General features: G+C 41.2%; 1 protein-coding gene across 3 annotated transcripts in view; it reads right to left on the bottom strand.

Annotated features, from left to right (window-relative positions):
• Fchsd2 (FCH and double SH3 domains 2) overlaps positions 1–22,183 on the bottom strand; it is a 259,952-nt gene that overhangs the window by 3,498 nt on the left and 234,271 nt on the right. For all 3 annotated transcript variants that reach the window (XM_038325845.2, XM_038325826.2, XM_038325835.2), the window contains 6 exons: positions 8,660–8,794; positions 3,155–3,238; positions 2,861–3,035; positions 2,226–2,446; positions 1,283–1,412; positions 1,108–1,190 (listed from right to left, as the gene is read on the bottom strand). In XM_038325845.2, coding sequence (XP_038181773.1) covers positions 1,108–1,190; positions 1,283–1,412; positions 2,226–2,446; positions 2,861–3,035; positions 3,155–3,238; positions 8,660–8,794 — 828 coding nt within the window. The remainder of the gene's footprint in view (positions 1–1,107; positions 1,191–1,282; positions 1,413–2,225; positions 2,447–2,860; positions 3,036–3,154; positions 3,239–8,659; positions 8,795–22,183) is intronic.

Here is a 22,183-nt window from a genome sequence, read left to right as displayed (position 1 = left end):
TCTGCTGAATGAATAAAGCCAATGGATCAAGGTGATCAAGGCATCAAATTCAGATAAAATAGAATTGCCTCCTCTAGATTTCGAGTTTTCAGGCTGTGGCCTGGAGTGCAGTGGTGCAGGGTAGCAGACCACTAACTGCAGAGATAGCTCTGTGTCAGAACATGTCCTTCAGATCCTAAGTTCTTATTTCAATGTCCTTCAAAAAATAAAACATAGAGAAATAGGTTTTTTAAAAAATATACTGTAATGTGTGTACCTGTCTTGTCTGCCTGCCTGCTGTGTATATGCAGTATCCTTGAAGGCTAGAATAGGGCACTGGGTCCCCAGAACTGAAGTCACAGGTGGCTCTGAGTTGTCACAGGGGTGCTGGGAATTGAACCCAGGTCTCTTCTGTCTGCCTCTCTACTTGGACTAAAGGTGTGTGCCACTACAGCCCAGCTGAAAAATGGGTTCTTAATAAGTGCATGCTATGGAATTGCTTCACTTTACAACTGTATTATATTTTATTTAAGCACTGCACAGTTACCCTCTTTGATCTTCCCTGGCTCAGTTGGAAAGTTCCAATGTACACAGGATCACTTATTTTATAGCCTTCCTCCCTTCAAGAAAAATGATTTTTTTTTCTTTATGTGTACCATGTGAATCCCTGCCCTGGTGACTGAGAAGGCCAGGAATGGGCACTGGACTCTTTGGAACTGGAGTTGTAGACAGTTGTGAGCCACTATTGTATGCTGCTGCTGGGAACCAAACTCAGACCCTCTGCAGTAAGTGCTCTTAACTGGTAAGCCAAATCTCTTAACACCTCCCTCTTTTTTTTTTTTTTTTTTTTTTTTTAAGACAGAATTAGTCTGGAATTTGCTCTATAGACCAGATTAGCCTAGAACTAAGAGACCTGCCTGCCTTTGCCTTCTAGTGCTGGGGTTAAAGTCACTACCCGCAGCTCACTTTATAGCCTTTCTTTCCAACAGTTGCTTTACTTCCCCAACTACTGCATGGCAGATCAGCAACAAGAGGGACCATGGGGGACAAATGATTTCTCACTTTCAATTTGAAAGAACTATGCAATCTATAAGTGCAATCTATAATTCTTTAAAGCAGGAGACTTACAGGCCGCAGCTTGCCATATGAGGTGTCAGGAATCTGCCTTGAGGCTTGTGAGAACCCTGGTGATTCAGCATGAAGGCTGTTTTCTGTGGGAGAGAACCCAAGAGTTGGCGACTGCACAGTAAAGATGCGAGTGTGATAGATGTGAATGCTGAGGGTGTGTGCCCAGGACACTTACCGCTGGCTGAAGGAGACTGGGGGAAGAACTGGGAGCTCCTCTTATCTGGACTGGGATAAGGGCTGCTGGGAGGCTGGTCATACAGCGGCAGTGGAGGCAGGGATGTGTGCGGCTTTGGAGATGGAGAGATCTGCAGCAAAGGAGGCAGAGTTATGAGAAGCTGTCCTCAGGAAGGAGTGCTTGGCTGCTCAGCATGCCTCCCCTTTCTCTGGAGCTAAGTTATAACTGTTAACACTTGTCAGTCTCACAGAAGCAAATGGGCCTGAAATAAACTCTGAAGCTTCAACTTCGTATTGCACTAACACTTCCTTCTCAAATTTCATTATTCTATTGATTCTAATGGATCTTAAACAGTTACTAAGTCAATGGGAACATTCTTCTACTAGGCAATTCAGCTAAACCTGTGAAGAACAGAATGGGGGACAAATGTGTGAAGATAAAGTCACTGGTTGAGTTTCTGACTTCCCTAGGTCTTTTCCATGTCCGACTAAGCAGTCATAATCACACGCGTTACCCTCCCATCTGCCAGGCCTGCTGGAACAGATCTCTAAAGAGGACAAATCAAACTGACAATTTCCCGTAAAACAACACTTAGTTGTGGTGAGGGAAACTGAGCCCCTCTGAGCTCTGGCAGAACCTGGGAAAGGCAGGGTTCTAGTGAGGTAGCAGGACCAGCTAAAGGCCATACTGCAAAAGCTAGCCAAAGACAATACATTCCCTCCCTGGCTTCTTTCTCTCCAGCAAAATCTCTTAAATGTCATATGAAATTCAGTATTTTAATGAATTCAGAGAAAACAAGTTGGGAAAGAGAATAGAATGTAAGATGGTCATTTTCTACAAAGTCCTAACAAGTCTCTAGTTTTCCAAATTCAGCTGTGCAGACACCTGGTTATTAAGGGACAGAAGGAAGGAGAAGCTTATCTATCTTTTCCCTCTCATGTACCTGAATCTCTTTTGTCCATGGAGTGTCACCATTCTCTGAGGCTGAGAGTTCTTCCACGAGCACCGATGGGAATACGCCAATTCGCCCATTGAATTCCCCTTCCCAGAAGCCATCATCATCTTGGTTTTCTTTGTTCAAGATACGGATAATTGCTCCCTCAGGAAAGGACAACTCATCGTCTGTCTGGCCCTCATAATCATAAAGTGCTTTCACAAAACAGACTGGAAGCAAGAGAAAGACAAACCGATGAGAACAGACAAATGCATTATTTTTGTCCTTAACAAAAGACAAGGTCTTTTCTGTAGCCCAGGCTAGTCTCAAGCTTGCAACAATCCTTCTGCTTCAAACTCCCAACTACTAGAGTAACAGTCAGTGTACACATACCATTCTAGCCAGCAGGACTGATTTTGCAACCACCCTTTTGCTCCAGGACAACTAGTGAGCATCATACAAGACAAAATTAAGTTTTAACTCACTGAAAGTAACATTATGCTTCTCCTGAATAGGACTAGTGCTATCAAATATAGGAAGACATACAACATAAAGTGCTTTGAAATACTAAAGGTTTTAGTAACTTTCAGGTACTAGTTTAGGTCAGGACTGTGACCAGACTGAGCATCTATTTTAGTCTTTACCACTAGCATCTCCATTGAGGCCTGAAACGAGTTCTGCTTCTGTGGAATTGCTGGACGTGTGTGACCGACTGTCCAGAGCAGCCAGAGACTGCAGCATGCTCAGCAGGCTGTTCGAGGGGGGAAACTGTAGGTACTTTTCTGGAACATAACCCACTTGTCCAACTTTATTTCGAGCCTGGGTAAAAGACAAGGGGAAAAACATGCTTGTACACACAATCTGGACAGAGTATACCAAGAACCAAAATAAATGCCTAAAACATCACAAGAAGGGGTGATATGAGCAAAGGAATATACCTTTACCCAGTCTTCCATATCTCCATCTTCAATCACTTCTAACACCTCATGCTCCTCAATGGTCAACTCATCTGGTTGAGAAGCCTGCAATGTAGGATGGCCATGAACAAAATCAAAAAGGTTAGAGAGCGCAGACGTGAGCTGGTCATAACAAAGCCAGGGATCAAAATACTGAAATGATTTTGAGAAACAGAATTTCAGTGTTGTAAAACTGTCATAATGAGGTGAAGTTTTACTTTAGAAAAGTGAACAAAATAAACTGCAACAGAAACTGGCTCCTTGAGAGGTAATCAGGTTCAGTGAGCAGAGTGCAGAGCTAGGAGCAGAAGGCATGGGTGTTGCCTCCAGCTCTCTTATCTGCTGTGCTTATATGCCATAAGTTATTCAGCATAATGCTTCCATTTATTCCAAATGTCAAGTCAGCCGTGCCATTCTCTGAAGAATTGTGGTCAATGGCAAGAATAAGCACAGAACCAAGATGACCTGGGAGGCGTAAGTAACAGAGAAGAAACTCGAATGGAAGTGCATGGAGTGAAAGCACAGACACCATGTACATGAATTGCAGTGTGGTTCGCGCAGTGCCGAGGGCTCCTCTGCAATCAAAGAGGAAAGTTATAAGCAAGCCAATGACTGAGGTGGGTTTTCTCCAGATGGATGTTTCTCCATAGCTCTAGTAGCTTTACTGTCTCAGCTGGCACCCACCACCACATCTGCTTCTGAGAAACAGAACCCAGAGGGAACTCCACCAAGAAAGGAGAGAGCCTCCACCAAGGCCTCTAGAAGAGTCTTGTCTGTCACATGTGACATGTGTCGTCTAGTTCTCCAGTAAAAAGCCTTCAAAGCTTTCCCCAAGTCCACTATCACACAAGGCTTTATTGTCCTTCAAATCTCAAGTATAAAATATCTCCAAATTATACAAACAAATAGAAGGCAATAAAATGAGTCACATTTTCTTTTCTCTGGGGGGATTTAGGATCTCATGTAACCCAGGCTGACCTCATTCAATCTTGCTATGTAGCTGAGGATGACCCTGAAGACCTTGAATTTCTGATCCTCTAGCATCCACTTACTGCGTGGTATGCTGCACAACTATTGTTGAAAGTGATTTGCTTCCTGAGACACCTTTCCCATTTCATCAAAACCCAGATTATGGATGATGTCATTGCTTCCTGACATAGAAAAAAGGTCTTAAGATTTTTCTTTCCCCTTCCAAGACAGGGTTTCTCTGTTTAGCTCCAGCTGTCCTGGAACTCACTTTGTAGACCAGGCTGGCCTTGAATTCAAGAGACCTGCCTGCTTCTGTCTCCCAAGTGCTGGGATTAAAGGTGTCCACAACTCCCTTAGACTGCTGAGTAGCCCAGCTTCAGTCAATTTCTACGGGCAAGTGGTGGAGGGACAGCTTGGCTGTCAGAGCACTAGTTGCTCTTGCAGAGGACCTGGGTTTAATTCATAGCACCCACATGGCAGCGCACAACTATTTGTAAATTCAGTTCCAGTGGATCCAATGTCATCTTCTGGCCTCCATGGGCACCAGGCATAAATGTGGTACACAGAGACACATGCAGGCAAAATATAGACACACAAAAAATATAAAATTTTAATTTTTCTTAAATAATGTCTTTGGTCTTTTGGCTTCTTCCCACCTCACCCTACCCCCAAATAGAATATAAGGTCCACTAAGGGCAGAGGCTTTTGGTCAGTGTCACATTCCAGACCTAGGGGGAAAAAGCACTGCTGGTACATGGAGGTGTTCACTCATTTGTTAAATGAATGGGACATCTGATTATCTTTTCCTTATAGGGTTACTGAAGGAATTAGGAACAAGCAAGTAAAAGTAGTTCTTTCTACTACTTGTGATTTGTGGTGCAGTGAGCGTTTTCCCAGAACAGCCACTGTGAGCTACTTGCTTCTTCTCTTTTACTTCTGTGAGACCTTCACAACTTCCATGCATAGCACTCCAGCTAGTTGGTCATTCCTGTGGGTTTCCTACTAAATGACTTAAAGTGGGGCTATGTTTCTTCTCTCATTCCAACTACAGATAGCAAGAAATTAGTAAATAGCTACTAAATAAACAATCTTAATCCTGTATCCTTTAAGTCTGAATATTCAGTAAGTCAGAAATCCATTCCCATCTATCTTTAAATTTCCTGTATTTTTTTTCCTGGTTTTAAAAGTCATGCTTATTTATAGTAGAAAAGCTGAAAAATATAGAGATTCTGGTATTCTTCATTTGTATTTGACATTTATAGTAAGGTTTGTTTGTCTGTTTTTGTCTTACCATATATGTAGTTCTGGTTGGCCTGGAACGCACAAAGATCTGCTTGCCTCTGCCTCCAGAGTTTCCGGCGTTAAAGATGTGCACCGTCACACGCCATATTTTTTAAAAAATTTATGTGAGTTTTGCCTACATATATGTCTGCATACTTTTGGAAATCAGTTATCTTTTTCTATTACATGGATTCTGAGGATCAAGCACAGGGCCAAGGGTTGGGATTTGAATCCAGAGTCTTGCATGTTAATGAAGTACGCCACTACTAGGCTAAACTTCTGATTCCTACTCTGGTTTACCAGGGAAATGACCTGGTATGTCAGCAGAAGAGATGGGGAGAATGTGAGCTGTCTGAAATCAATTGGGGCCTTGGACTCTCCACTTCAGTATCAAAAATCCTATTTCTGGAACTTGCAAGGAAACATAACAAGAAGTAACATCAGGAAACAGAGCTTCAGCTCTATACCTTGGAAGACCTTTCCAAGTATCTCAGAAGAGGACTTTAAATCAGATGATTATCAAAACTGGCAAGTTACACTGGCAAAAGCCCTAACCCTTTTAGGAAAAAGAATTATGTGTTTAAATTTAATGCATGGATGACAAACTCAAAAAAGTCCAGGAATTACTGGTATTGAGCAGTAGATATAGCCAACATTCAGAACATGGGGTGGAGGTGGGATATCAGTGCACAACAGTCAGAAAGTTTTCTCTATTATCTGTCCCCTGTGGCATATCCTTTTCTACTGTCTTATCACAGGGGGCCAGAGAAGGACTCATTTGCTCATGTCTTCCTGTATCATTCATTCACTCACTCTACAATTACATTCTGTGCCCAGGCATTGTCACAGGTGCTGAGCACACACAGATAAGGAACACAAAGGTTCCGTTTCTGTGGTTCTTCAGTGAGGAGCCAAAGAAATAGGAAAACAGATATGATAAAGTTTAGTTAGTCACAAATGTCCAATTATGTGTTTCATTAGGTTATGGTCAACAATGGACTACACAATATATGTCGTGGTCCTGTAAGATTACAATAAAATTCAGGCACAGTAGGTAGTATTTCTTGTCTGTAGCCCCAGAACTTGGTAGGTGGAGCAGGAGGGCTGCCCCAAGTGTGAAGGTATCTTCTACATAGGCTACAGAGTGAGATCCTATCTCAAAAAGAAAATTATAATGGAGATGAAAACTTTGCCACCTAATGATGTTGTAGCCATCATGATACAATATAGTGCAACACACTATTCAATGCCTGTGGCAGTCATTATTTATATGAACAAACCCATTCTGCCAAACATACAGAATTTATGTAGCACTTGATAATATGGTACAGCAATGTCAATGAATCTACTATTTCTTGCTTTTATTTTTTGTTTATCTTTTGACTTAGATTGGCCTGGAACTCTCTGTGTAGTTCAGGCTAGTTCTGATCTTTCTGTCATCCTGCTTTAACCTCCTAAGTGCTAGTATTCTAGATATGTGCTACCACATTCTGCTGAGTATTGTATTAGGATAATATTCCTTATACTTAAAAAAAAAAAAACCAACTTTACCATAGAGCTGAGCCTGGAAGTGCACACCTGAAATCCCAACACTTGGGAGGTTGAGGCAGTAGGATTGGGAAGTTAAGATGATCCTCAGCTACAAATGAGTTTGAGGCTAACCTGGGTTGCATGAGACTCTCTCTCACACAGAAGTTTACGGTAAAGCAGCATGTTAGCTGACAGCAGCCCTGTACTTCTCATGTGCTTTGTTCATTATGGCCCGATGAGCCATAAGACATAGAGCACACAGCTCAGTGAGCAGTAAGCTCTCCTATCAGGCTATGGAACTCTATGTCTGCCGGATACTGAAATCACTTGAATGCTGCATTCTTCAAAATGTATTCCTACTGATAAGCAATGCATGACTGTTCAGAGTAAATGAATGAGGTAAATGGGTCTGAGTAGGCTGTTAGGATGACCCAAGCAGGTACTTTTTTTTTCTTACAGGAAAGACATTTTAAAAAAGATTTATTTTATTTTATTATGTGTATGAGTGTAAGTGTAGTTGCCCTTGGAGGCCAGAGGCCTGGAGCTGGACTAACAATAGTTGTGAACTGCTCTATGTGGATGCTGGGAACCGAATTTGTGTCCTCTGTAAGGGCAACAAGAGCTTCTAACAGCTAAGCCCTCTCTCCTGCAAGAAAGGTGTTTGCTTTTCTTTCTTTCTCTCTTTATTTCCTTCTTTCTTTCTTTCCTCCCTCCCTCCACCCACCTCTCTCTCTCTCCCTCCCTCCCCCCACCTCTCTCTCTCCCTCCCCCTTTCCTTCCTTTTTGTTTGTTTTTTTGAGACAGGGTTTTTCAGTAGCTATGGAACCAGTCCTGGAACTCACTCTGTAGACCAAGCTGGTCTCAAACTCTGAGAGATCTGCCTGCCTCTGCCTCCTGAGTGCTGGAATTAAAGGTGAGCACCGCCATTGTCCTGTGGAAGGTGCTTTTTGAGCTGGGTTCCAAGGGAGAGAAGCAGACAGCTGAGACTCAAGAAAACAGAGTGCTAGGCAGAGGAGTGAAGAGTACAGGATGTTCAAGGGGAAGGAGTTGAGTGCTCCTGGAGTCTGAACTGCAGCCACTGGCTACTGTGCTGGATTTTTTTTCTATAACTACTTTGTAAGACTCTTTGTTCTTTTGCTCTCAATCTGGGAGGGGAGGGGCATCCTAATGAAAAGGTTTATGCCAAGCTGGAGCATGAATTCTAGCTACTGAGAGTTTATGAGATGTGGAGTACCATGCTCAATGCTTTGCTATATAAGTGTTACTTAGTCTTCAAAGTAGATATTGTTCCTATGATACAGGAAAACAAACAGACCAAGAAATCCCTAAGACACACAAAACCCCCAAAACACTGGGTCTTGCAGAGACTGAGTGTATGCTTGGGTACTCAGAAAAGCAGAGATGGCTGGTTTTTTTGAGACAGGGTTTCTCTGTGTAGCCCTGCTGTCCTTGAACTCAGAGATCTGCCTGCTTCTTCTGCCTCTGAGTACTAGGATTAAAGTCCTGCGCTGCCCCGCCTGGCTAGAGAAAGGGTTTTAAGCAGAAAAATCAATGGCAGAGTCTTAACATTTCACTACTGTATCCTGTTGCTACAACAGATGGCAGCTTTACGCCAGCCAGCACAGTGTGAGCAGAGTTTCACGAACTCTCAGAGTTGTCCCATTTACTATCACCAATATACGGGGGTGGGGTGTTGGTGGTACAAACCTTATAGGAATAAACAACTTTGCAGGTAAGTGGGTAATTCCTTAACGTGCCAGAAGGGCTGGAGCTGCTGTCATCAAAAACATCCATGTTGTCTTCAAATTCTTCTCCTTCTTCTCGTTCAGCATCTGCATTAAGCTAGGAAAAATTAGAAGCCATTGGCTACTTTGTTTATTTCAGGAAAACAGTAGAAAACAGGAAAAAAAAAACCCCACTTGTTATCTGATTATTTCAAAATATTAATTTATCAATTCAACCACACATAGAAATGACTGTCCTCAACTGCATTTTACATATTATAAAGACCAGAGAATATTTATAATCTACAGTTTCAAGTCATTTGGAGTTACACACACACACACACACAGTAAAATGTCAGGCTGGGAAGCTGCTGGTTTTGTAAAAAGTACTTGCCATGCAAATCTTGACGACCTGAGTTCCAACAGCAGATCCCAGAGTGGAAGGACAGAACCAGCTCCCCAGGACTGTCCTCTGATCTCCATATGCACATTATGGTACATTTGTGCATGCACGCACGCACACACACACACATACACATATACACACAAATACACACACGTGTGTATAAACGATAATAAATAAAGTAAAAACAGGTATAATTCAAGCATTTTGGAAGTGGAGGCTAGAATTAAAGGCTGGTTTTAGCAAGATAGTAGGTCCTGAACTAAATGAGACCCTGTCACAAACAAACTTTTTCAAGTATTTAAGAAGTAATTTATCAGTATCCCTTCACTTTTTGCTGTTAAATGCTATAACAAAGTCCTCTTATGTTACCATGTAGGAATGATGTGGAGAAACAGTCTTGTAACTATGGCAGGTAGTACTGCAAATTCACACACTGTTTTTAGAAAACACAGCACCTACTACAGGGTTCATGTCATGACCAATAGCAGAATTAAATATGATAAAGACACTATCAGAATCACAATGAAGGGGCTGGAGACACAGCTCAGCTGATACTAGTACTTGTTTAATATGCATTCAGACTTGGGTGTCATCCTCTGCACTCCATAAACCAGGTGTGGTGGTGACGCATGCTAGCAATTTCAACACTCAGAAGGAAGAGGAGCAGAAATTCAAGGTCACATAGCAAGTTTGAGGCTAGCACGAGCTGCAAGAGACCCTGTCTCAAAACAAAGCAAGAAACCTATGCACTCCCACAAACAAGCCAGGCATGATGGATCATGTCTGCAATATCAGGAAGCTGAGTCAGGAGGAATGCTGAGTGTGATGCCAGTCTAGGCTACAGGTGACACCTGGCAGCACATACTTGTAATCTCAGGACTTGGAAGGCAATGGCAGGAAGATTTTCCTTGGCTTTCTTATGAGTATAGGTCAGTTTGAGTTCCATGAACTCCTGTAATAATCAATCAAACAAACAAAACACAACCCCATAGACAAACATAAAACAACAAACTAAAAGCCACCACAATAAAATACTACTTCCTGTTCATTTGGGTCTTTATCATCAAGAAAAGACAAAAGAGCACGTGTTACTGAGGATGTAACAAAGCTGAAAACCTGTACATTGGTTGTGGGACTGTAAATAACAAAGCTGCTGTGGAAAACAGTACAATGTTTTCTTAATAAATTAAACAGAATTCAGAATTTTCCCTGGGTATATACCTAAAAGAACTGAAAGCATAGACTTGAATAGATGTTTGCAAACTGATGTTCACAAGAGCAATATTATAACAGCCAAGGGTCCACTGACAGAGGATAGGTAAATGAAACACAGTACACATGTATGATGTAATATTAGTCTTACAATGGAAGGAATGCTGGCTGGCACACGGTACTTAAGAAATTAAGCTAAGTGAAATTAAGTTGTCCACAAAAGGATAAGCAGCAACTCCATTTCTAAGAAGCATGCAGAGTAGTCAAAGTTACAGATATGAAGTCACATAGCACTGGTTGGACTGAAGTAACTCAAAGGAGTTACTGTTTACTAGGCACAGAGTTTTACAGTTTCCATTTGGTTGTTTATTTGAGACAGAGTCTCACTACGTATCCCAGAGTGGCCTGAAATTTATGTATCTTAGACTGGCTCAAACTTGGAAGTTTTTGCTTCTTCCTTTTGATTACAGGTAAAAGCTACCATAGCCAATCAGAGTCCCCCCCCCCCCCCCCCGGCTTAGAGACAGGGTTTCTCTGTGTAACAGTCTTGGCTGTCCTGGAACTTTCTTTGTAGACCAGGCTGGTCTTGAACTCAATGAGAGCCATTCTGCCTCCCAAGTGCTGGGATTAAAGGCGTGTGCTACCACTGCATGGCTTTTATTTTTTTTAAGATTTACTTTATTTTTAATTTTGTATTTGTGTGTGTATGTGTGAGTAGCAGACAGAGGACAGGTCCCCTGAAGCCTGGGTTACAGGTGGTTGCTAGCCACCTGTTACGGTGCTGGGAACTAGGTCCTCTGCAAGAGCAGGACAAACATTCTTAATCCTGCACCATTTCTCTAGCTCCTTAAACATATTTTATATATTCAGAAGAACTTGCTTTCACACTCTAGGAAAAGTTATAGACATTTTACTATATTACACAAAATGCTCAGACATTTATAAAAATAGGGTTAGAATGAGTTTCCAAAATATATGTAGAATGTTGGCACATACTGTGCTTTGGTACTGGGAATCAGTCCAGAGCATTTATCTTGCCAGCATGGGCTGATACAAACATTCCTCTTGCCTCCTCTGCTTTTAGTTCTCAGGAAAGACTAGAAGGCTTTAGTGACAACAGGAGCCACTGTCAGACACTTTGCTTGACTTCAGCAGTTTTCTAAAGCACAACATCTAAGACTAATTTCTTCCTTTCCCCTCTTCCATCCTCTTCATTGTTCTCTAGCTGTCTTGATCCAGTATTTGTAAATCCCAGTCTTCCTTTGTGTCCTATCTTAAGGAATATACTCTCAACACTTCTTTCTTCCTTCAATCAAAACAATTCTTCTTGGCCATACTTACATTTTTCTCCCTAAACCGCTGTCAAATGCTTATTCTTCCTGCAGGGGCGGTGAGAAGAACCCCGTGGGAGTTCCTATAGTGCTGTCTTCTAGCACTTGGCACCTTCAGATTTGTAGTGTTCTCACAGACAGGAAGCAGAGGGCCTCGGTCTGACAGGATGGATGTGAATACTGACTATACCATGCACTTGCCGTGTGCGACTCCAGGGATGCCATTTGGTTTCTAAACTTCAGTGACCTCAGGTCACTATTTTTTCACAGGGCTATCATAAGGATTAAACCCTTAACACTTACTTGGCAAATGAGAGGCACTTAGTAAGTCATTATCTTTTGATGGTTTTAAGAGACACAGAGATGAAGAGTTTGCTGACGCCCAATACAGGGGAAACAGGTACTAGCAGAAAATTGACTAGCAGAACCTCTCAACTCTACTTGGACAGAGAAGTGACCAATACTGCCCAAGAAGATAATATTTAAGTGTCTGCTTTAAAGCAAGATAGCTACTAGGGACCAGATTTGAGTTTCATGCCAGAAACAATTTTAAACATTGGTCAGGGACTGTGAGATGGCTCCATGGGTAAAGGTGCTTGCCGCCAGCCTGAACCAAGCCCTGGGACCCTCACGGTGGTAGGAGTGAATTGATGACTCCTGCAAGTTGTCTTTTGACCTCTACTTGATGAACAAGGCATGTCCCACTCTCAGTAAATAAACGTAGTAACATACAAAATATGTTAATATGGTAAAAAAAATATCAAAGCTTTCAAGACACAGACCACCAAGCAACAAGACAGTGGTGTCTGGGGAATGAAAACAATTTGCTCAACTTACTGTCAGAAAAAGTTTCCAGGCTGAGGACGGTGGTCCTCTGAACTGAGGAGTAGAATGGGGAGTTCACGAAGGCCAAAGCAGCTAGAGTTCAGATGGAAGTAGCAAGGAGAGCAGAAAGAGATCCTTTGCAGAGGAAATTTGCAGAGGCCTCAAGTCTTCAGCTGAGTAGTGCTTAGTGTATGTGTATGATTAAAGTAGCTGAAGCTAGAATAGAACCACCTAGAAGGATTAGAGAAAATTATCTCTAGAGCTCACACAGGTTGGGGAATGACTCCTGTTTCCCCTAAAGCATAATACATTAGGTGGGGCTCACAGAGCATCAGTAAGAATATGGAGGACATGGGCAATGCCACCAACTAGATGTAGATTGCATTTGTAGAACACAGTACCCAACAGCAGCAGGATGAACATTCTTATATATCACATCCTGGGCCGCAAAAATTGTCTTAGCAAATTTCAAAGAACTGATTATGTTACTGACGGACAGTGTGACTAAAGTAGAAATCAAAGGCAGAAATGTGTCTGGAAAGCCTTCCCCAAATTTGGAAACTCAACAACATAGTTCTAAGTAAGTTACCACTCAGTGAAGACACTGAAAAGCCAGTCAGAAAGTATCTTGAACTGAATGCTAACACATTAGCAGAACCATACAAAGAACCTAAAGTAGTATATAGCAGGAATGTTTACCAAATGCCTCCACAAGAAAGGGGGACAATATCTAAGTATCAACAACCCCAGCTTCTACCTGAAAAAGTCATAAAAGAACAAATTAAATCCAAATTAAACAGAGAAAGGAAATAATTAAAATTTAAGCAGAAATTAATAAAACAGGAAAAAAACCCAACAAATGAAACCCGAAGCTTGCTCACTGTGGAGAGCCATCTATTTGATGAAGTTCTATTAGAGCAGGAGACAAAACCATACAGGAACAAGTGTGGAAACCAACAGATGCTCTAGATAAAGAATAGTCAAGAATATCATAAACAACTTATACCAGTAGTGTCAGTAATTTGGATAGAACAGACAAACGTTTTACAATAACAACAAAATGCAAACCAAATTATAAAAGTCTATTAAAAGGAGAAGAGCCACCAGCTGGGCACAGTGTCAGTATCTGCAAACCCAAAAGAGGGAGAAAGAACATTCAAGGTCAGCTTGGTTTCCATAGTGGGTTCTAGGCCAGTCAAGTTTATAAATGGAGATCCTGTCTCAGAAATCCAGCCTTTTCCCGCACTTTTTAAACTTTCAATTTTGAGACAGGGTTTCAATAAGTTGCCCAGTCTGGCCCTGAACTCACTCAGTAGTCCAGATCTTGAACTTGTGATCTTCCTGCCTCAGCCTGCAAGTAGCTGAATTACAGACCTATCTCACCAATACTTGTTTCTTTTTTCTTTCTTTTTTTCCTTTTTGGTTTTTTTGAGACAGGGTTTCTCTGTAGCTCTGGTGCCTGTCCTGGAACTAGCTCTTGTAGACCAGGCTGGCCTCAAACTCAAGAGATCCGCCTGCCTCTGCCTCCTGAGTGTTGGGATTAAAGGCATGCGCCACCACCGCCCGGTCCAATACTAGTTTCTTAAAACACTAAATATATACTCACTATATAGCCTAGTCAGAAGCATATGTTGGTAGTACTTATCCCACCCAAATTCAAGACATAAAATTATAATAAGTTATAATAATCAAAAATAATAGCCCAGAAAAACCGAATGTCCACAATGGGTAGAAGGATAGTAAACACCTATAGCCATACAATGCAACACTGCTCAGCAATGAGAATTGTTAACATACAGTAATAACATGTGATCCTCAAAATCATCACCACTTTTCAAAGTCCCACACAGAAGATATGAGTCTCTTTATAGAAATTCCAGAAAATGCAAACTAACTTAAAGTGCCAGAAAATAGATCAATGGTTAACTGAAGAACAGAAAATGAATGAGATTACAAAAGAAAATGAGGAAAGTTTGGGAAAGTAATAAATATATTTATTTTTGTAACTGCAGTTCTTTCACTAGTACACACATATGTTAAAATGTATCAGAATGTCTACATTAAAATGCAATTGAATGTATGTTCTTCAACCTTTAACAGAGCTGCTGAAATATCAATAAAGCTTCTGAATTTGAATGCCATCTGGTTAACACAGTACACAAAGATTTACCACAATCACTAATGGCACTGGAAATAAAACATCCAATGACAAAGCTTTGGAGAGGGATGGAGTGAGGGTATGGGTGGAAGGGAGGGGAGGGAAGGGGGAGGAGGAGGGGAGGAGATGGAAATCTTTAATAAAAAAAATGAGAAAAAAAACATCCAATGATTAAAAAAAACAAAAACCTACACAGTAATTACTGGATGTCAACCTGTAGAAGAATGAAAGTAGATCCGTGTCTATCACCATGCACAAAACTCAAGTCCAAATGGATTAAAGACCTCAATATCAATCTGAACACACTGAACCTGTTAGAAGTACTCTATAACATTTGGGCACAGGAGACCACTTCCTCCATATAGCCCCAGCAGCACAGACATTAAGGGCAACATTGAATAAATGGGACCTCCTGTAAAGCAAAGGACACTGTCACTAAGACAAAAAGGCAGCCTACTGACTGGGAAAAGATCTTCACCAACCCCACAACAGACAAAGGTCTGATCTCCAAAATATATAAGGAACTCAAGAGACTAGACTTTAAAATGCTAATTAACACAATTAAAAAATGGGGCACTGAACTGAACAGAGAATTCTCAACAGAAGAAGTTCGAATGGCCAAAAGACACTTAAGGTTATGCTCAACCTCCTTAGCAATCAGGGAAATGCAAATCAAAACAACGTTGAGATACCATCTTACACCTGTCAGATTGGCTAAAATCAAAAACACCAATGATAGCCTTTGCTGGAGAGGATGTGGAGTAAGGGGTACACTCATCCATTGCTGGTGGGAATGCAAACTTGTGCAACCGCTTTGGAAAGCAGTGTGGAGGTTTCTCAGGAAATTTGGGATTAACCTACCCCAGGACCCAGCAATCCCACTGTTGGGAATTTACCTAAGAGATGCCCAATCACATTACAAAAGCATTTGTTCAACTATGTTTATAGCAGCATTATTTGTAAGAGCCAGAACCTGGAAACAACCTAGATGCCCTTCAGTGGAAGAATGGATGAAGAAAGTGTGGAATATAAACATATTAGAGTACTACTCGGCGGTAAAAAACAATGACATCTTGAATTTTGCATGCAAATGGATGGAAATAGAAAACACCATCCTGAGTGAGGTAACCCAGGCCCAAAAAGATGAACATGGGATGTACTCACTCATAATTGGTTTCTAGCCATAAATAAAGGACATCGAGCCTATAATTTGTAAAAAATCCTAGAGAAGCTATATAAGAAGGTGAAACCAAAGAAAAACATATAGTTATCCTCCTGGATATTGGAAGTAGACAAGATTGCCGGACAAAAAATGGGAACTTGGGGGTGGGGTGGGATGGGGGGATGGGGGGATGGGGAGAGAAAAGTGTGAAGTGGAGGATGGGAAGAGCTTGGGGAAATAGGATGGTTGGGATATAGGAAGGGTGGATATGGGAACAAGTAATTATATATCTTAATTAAGGGAGCCATTCTAAGGTTGGCAGAGACTTGACTCTAGAGGGGTTCCCAGGTGTCCTGGAAGACGCCCCCAGCTAGTTCCTTGGGCAGCTGAGGAGAGGGTGCCAGAAATGTCCAGATCCTATTGCCATACTGATGAATTTCTTGCATATCACCATAGAACCTTCACCTGGCATTGGATGGAGAAAATGACAGATCCCCACATAGGAGCACCGGACTGAGCTCCCAAGGTCCTGATGAGGAGCAAAAGGAGGGAGATCATGAGCAAGGAAGTCAGGACCGTGAGGAGTGCGTTTACCCATTGAGACGGTGGGACAGATCTAACGGGAGACCACCAAGTCCAGTCAGAATGGGACTGATGGAACAGGGGACCAAACCGGACTCTCTGAATGTGGCTGACGGTGGAGGAGGACTGAGAAACCAAGGACAACGGCAATGAGCATGAACTCTACAGCATGGACAGGCTCACTGTGAGCCTTGTCAGTTTGGTTGCTCACCTTCCTGGACTTAGGGGGAGCTGGGAGGACCTTGGACTTAACATAGTGAAGGGAACCCTGATGGCTCTTTGGCTTGGAGAGGGGCAGAGTGGGGGTATGGGTGGAAGGGAGGGGAGGGAAGGGGAAGGAGGAGGGGAGGAGGTGGAAATTTTTAATAAAAAAAACGAGAAAAAAAAGAATAAAAAAGAAAAAAAAACCAAAAATAAAATAACAAAGATTAGAAAAACACAGAGAAATCCACAGAGTAAGGGCATGATGTCTGAGTAAGGGCAGACACCTCTGGGTTCAAACGTCACCTCTCCTCATTTGGGCTTTAAGGAGATACTGAGTCTCCCAAAGCCATCAGCTCCTCTGTAAATACACTCGGAGTAACTGTGCTTAGTAACTCACTCTTCTAAGGAGATAATGTGCAAACCACCTGACCTAGCACTTGAGCCCTACTCTTTCCTTTTAGTGGTAATTTAAACTTCGATGATAAAATGGGAGAAAAGTGCTCATCTTGAAGATGAGATGAATATTCTCGGACATGACTATGGGTAATAAACCGTGTCACAGGGACTTTAGTAGTATTATCACAACTGTAACTATTTTTAAGATAGGCTCTCATGTAGCCCATGTTGGTCCCAAATTCACTATGTAGCTGAAAATGACCTAGACCTTCTGATTCTCTTGCCTCTATCTCCTAAGTGCTACCACATTTGGTTTAGGTTGGACTGGGGGTTGGACCCGGAGTTCATTCATGTTAGGCAAGTGCTGTAACAACACAGTTACATCTCCAGCACACTTTTAAAAAGAAGCTAATTTTTGTATTCCATAGAAATCAAATGAATAAAACATTAAGTTTAGCCAGGCAGTGGTGGCACATGCCTTTAATCCTAACACTTGGGAGGCAGAGGCAGGCGGATCTCTTGAGTTTGAGGCCAGCCTGGTCTACACAGTGAGTTTCAGGACAAGGGATACACAGAGAAACCCTGTATGGAAAAAAACAAAAAACAAAACAAAATACATTCAGTTTTTACAAATATGAATTAGTATTTTCCTAAAAACTCTCATTATACACAAAATAAATATTTTAACATTATTGATATATTATTATTGATATGTATTATTCCATTACTTAAAGAAAGTATCACTATCTTTTTTGTTTATTTTGTTTTGGCTGCCCAGGCTAGCTTCAAACCCCTCCTTCTCCCTTAGCCTCTCAGGTCGCTGAGACTATGTGTACCTCCCTACCTAGCTCATTTTCTTTTTTTGTTGGATATTCTATTGATTTCAGATGTACACACATGCTTTACTTAACCACACATTTCTGTGTTGAGGTCACATAGCATCCGCTCTCCTTACTATTTTCTCAAGAATATGATAAACATTAGCAGTATTTCTGAGTGTTGGAAAGAATACAGTCAACACATCACCATAACTATGATTATTTTTTTAAAAAATTTATATTGTTTCAATTATATGTATGGGTGTAGAGGTATATGTACATGAATGCAAGTGCCCTGAAGTCGGAGGTGTCAGATTCCTCCAGAGCTGGGGTTACAGGCTGTTGCATGCTGGGAACTGAACTTAGGTCCTCAAGAAGAGCACTATGTGCTTTTGACCACCACGCCATCTCTCCAGCTTTCCCCTACAGTGATTTTATGGCATGACATATCTCTTGGGTTTCAGTCTTCTGATCTTATTATGGTTTTGTATTGATGTGGGAAATCCTTCTGTATATGTGTTACTTTTATTGGTTAATGAATAAATAAACTGCTTTGAGCCTATAGAAGGGCAGAACAGAACTAGGCGGAGAAAACTAAACTGAATGCTGGGAGAAAGAAGGTGGAGTTGAGAGAAGCCATGGAGTCAGTCACCAGAAGGGAAAGACACGAATTGCCAGCTGGAACCTTGCTGGTAGGCCATGAGCCTCGTGGTAAATTATAAAATATTAAAAATGGGTTAACCAAAAATGTAAGAGCTAGCCAACAATATGCTTAAGCTACTGGCCAAACAATATTGCAAATAATATAATTTCTATGTGGTTATTTCGTGGTCTGGGCAGCCGAGAATGAGTAAGCAGTCACTGACAACAATGTATCCTTTGACCAATGCTCATCACCCTTGTTTCCTAACCATCTAGCCTTAGAGAAACACGATTCAACTCTACTTCTATGAGATCAACATTTTAAAATTATGGTGTTTAGCAAGGTGTGTGTGTGTGTGTGTGTGTGTGTGTCTGTGCGTGTGTGTCTGTGTCTGTGCATGTGTGTGTGTGTCTGTGCGTGTGTGCATATAGTGGTCAGAGAACAATTTCAGAAGTCAGTTTTCTCCTTCTACCATATGGGTCCCAAGTATCACTGAGGTCACTAAGCTTAGTGACAATTACTTTCCTCTGTAAATATGACTATCAGTGGGATTAAGAACATATTATGGTTATGCTGAAATTCAAAGAATTGTAATAGGATAGCTGGTTACACTTCTCTCAATGGTGAGAATCTTCAGTTCCAGCCCCTTTTTGGTGTTGGCTACTAGAAAATGAGACAAGTTCTCTCAACTGTAGAAATTAAATCAGACACAGTATGCACTCAGCAGCAAAGGATCTCATGAGAAGGGTTGACACACTTAATGCAGTGAACTAAACTGATCTTACTAGAATTTGAAATACCAATTTCACCAGAAGCATGGGCTTTCTAGAGCATAGAACTTAGTTCAATAAAAAAGATTGCTATCCATTTTAAAGTACTATAAATATGAAAGCAACTGAAGATTTTTTGCAAGGATATTCTCTTAACAATTTCTATTTACTTCATTATAGAAATACATTCTTTCTTTTAATTGATATTAGCTTAAACCCATGAACAAGTTTTCATATTTAAAACCAAATGCCAGGCTGGAGAGATGGCTCAGAGGTTAAGAGCATTGCCTGCTCTTCCAAAGGTCCTGAGTTCAATTCCAAGCAACCACATAGTGGCTCACAACCATCTGTAATGAGGTCTGGTGCCCTCTTCTGGCCTGCAGTCATACACACAGACAGAATATTGTATACATAATAAATAAATATTAAAAAAAAACCAAATGCCATCGGACTGCAAGAACTATTAGGTAGATTGGAGAGTAAGGTGAAGCCCATTAGTCTCCTTGTGCTTCAACCAGATTACTCAGCAGTCTTCAAGATGACCAGAGTCAGGATTTATTTCTCTGCAATTCTGCAAATGTCAGATCCTTAGGAAGGCTGCACAGCAAAGCAGACTGTCGGTTGCCTAGTACAACTGTTGAGGGAAGTCATGTCAGTTATAATCTGAAAAATCTAAGAAAAAAGGAGACTAGAAAGAATAAAAATAAACTAATCTCAAAGAAAAGACTACAGATTCCACTGTGGGATCCAACATAAAACAACCCTAAAATTATTTGTATTACAGAAAACAACCCTAAACTTGAAAAAAGGAATTTAGTTGTTTCTTTTTTTCCAAGGACTGAATCCAGGATCCCTTGTGGATACCAAAGCCTATGGATACTCAGGCCCCTTACATAAAATGGTATAGTGTTTAAATATAACCTATGCATATCTAACAGACTGTAAATGCTATAGAAATAGTTGCTATATTGTATACATGCTTAGGGTATACTGATCAGAAAACAGTCTCTATTTTTAGTACAGATGTAATTTTTTTTTTTTGGTTTTTCGAGACAGGGTTTCCCTGTAGTTTCTAGAGCCTGTCCTGGAACTAGCTCTTGTAGACCAGGCTGGCCTCGAACTCAGAGATCCGCCTGCCTCTGCCTCCCGAGTGCTGGGATTAAAGGCGTGCGCCACCACCGCCCGGCTTACAGATGTAATTTTTAAAAACCCAAAACTTTCAAATTTGTGTTGGTTGAATCCATGCATGTAAAAGCCAGGAATATGAATGAACAATGGTATATATGCAAATGTTACATAGAATGACCATAGAGACTCTGAAAGGATTGTGAAGATTGTCCAGTGACAAGTAACATGAGAATAAAAACATTGCAAAATTAGCCCTTCTAAATGAGTATGGGCTTAAGTGAGAGACGGCAGGGAAATAAGAGAAGGGAGGGATGAGTAGTTTAGTGGCTCATGGTGTCCCTGGCAGTATCCATTCTCAGGTGGGAGCATGTACATGTAGGCTCCAGTTACCCAACAACTGAATATCTCTCTGTACCCTCCACTCCCCTCTCAGGCTGGGTCTGACTATGTGGTCCGGGATGGCCTGAAACTGTGCATCCAGGCTAAAGGTTGTCCTTGAACTCAGGAGATCCATCTGCATCTGCCACCTGAGTGCTGGGGTCAAAGATGCGTGCCTCCATGCCCCACAACTCTCTTTTTAAATGTGTCACCACATTCTGGGATTCTCTTCTTTGTTCCTTCCAATCCTATATTCCATATAACAGCATGAGACAGGAGTAAGAATTATCATGTAAGTATAGTTCTCTAAGACAAACAGATGATGTAGTTTAATAACACTTACTTTCCATGAGACACTTTTTAGCTATACTGTTAATGTTTATGACAGTCTTTATATTCCACAGATGACTAATGCTTTTGTTGGCATCTAAATGGAAGAAACTATTTGGTGGCCAGAATGTGTATTCCAGCCTTGTGTTCCTCAGTTAGCTAGCTGACAGTTTGGAGGGGTACAAAATTCTCTAAATCATTCAGTGTTACTTAAGAAAAAGGTTAAATAAATAAGTACTGGGGCCTCATTAAGCTATGACTTAAGGTTTCCTTTAGCAATGTAACTGATAGATTGTCCATAAAATATAACCTCTAAGCTGAAGGAGGGGCTACACAGACTCTTTAAGACTGGCCAGAGAGTAGGAAAAGCGGGATAATATTGCAAAGTACTTCTTCCTGATGGGCTGATGTCTAGAAGCCCCCATGTGCATCCCATTTATTTTCTTCCTTCAGATTCATGAGCACACCTTCAATTCCATCAAGGGCTACTTCTGATGACATTTCTTTATGGGCAAACTTTTCCTGAGCTGGTACTGAAGTTTTTCTGATAGTCTGTCACAGAATCAAAAATTCTGGGGTTAGAGGAGATCGTAAGAGTTGGTTAACATAATATTCCCTAAGAAATCCAGAAAGGAGTGACTTTTTACATGGTGTGCTGCTGAATTCGATATAAATGACCTGAAGTTTGCCACACAAAGACCTTGTCACATACTGTCATATACCACAAAGACCTACAAAAATCTGCTAGTTCTCCCAGCTAACCACTGAAGAAAGACCAAGTTCCATTCACCTCTAACACGTCTAGGAAGGAAGCAAGAGTTGAGGTTATATCCTCAAAAGGTGATGGCTCAAGCATAGTCATTTTGACTGATGTGGAAACAGGGTCACTACAGAGTACAAGGAAGCTTGTGGCTGAAACCTGCTATCACATAAACTGTGGAGCAGAACAACCTGAGCTAGATGAGAGAAATTTAAAGGTGTAATCAAAAGATGCTCCAAGACATGGAGAAACTCTGCCCTAATGACAGCAGGACAAGCTCTTCTAACCCCAAAGTCAAGTGTATGTGTTTCAACCCCACAGGCCAGACTGCCATTAGTAATGAAATAAAGATAAACTTTCAATAGATTATTTTTTCTTATACTGTAAACCCCTATACAGTCTTA

The sequence above is a fragment of the Arvicola amphibius genome, chromosome 1 (genome assembly GCF_903992535.2).
Source record: "Arvicola amphibius chromosome 1, mArvAmp1.2, whole genome shotgun sequence".
Lineage (NCBI taxonomy): Eukaryota > Metazoa > Chordata > Mammalia > Rodentia > Cricetidae > Arvicola > Arvicola amphibius.
The sequence above is the reverse complement of the archived record's forward strand: the minus strand, read 5'-3'. Positions and strand labels throughout refer to the sequence as shown.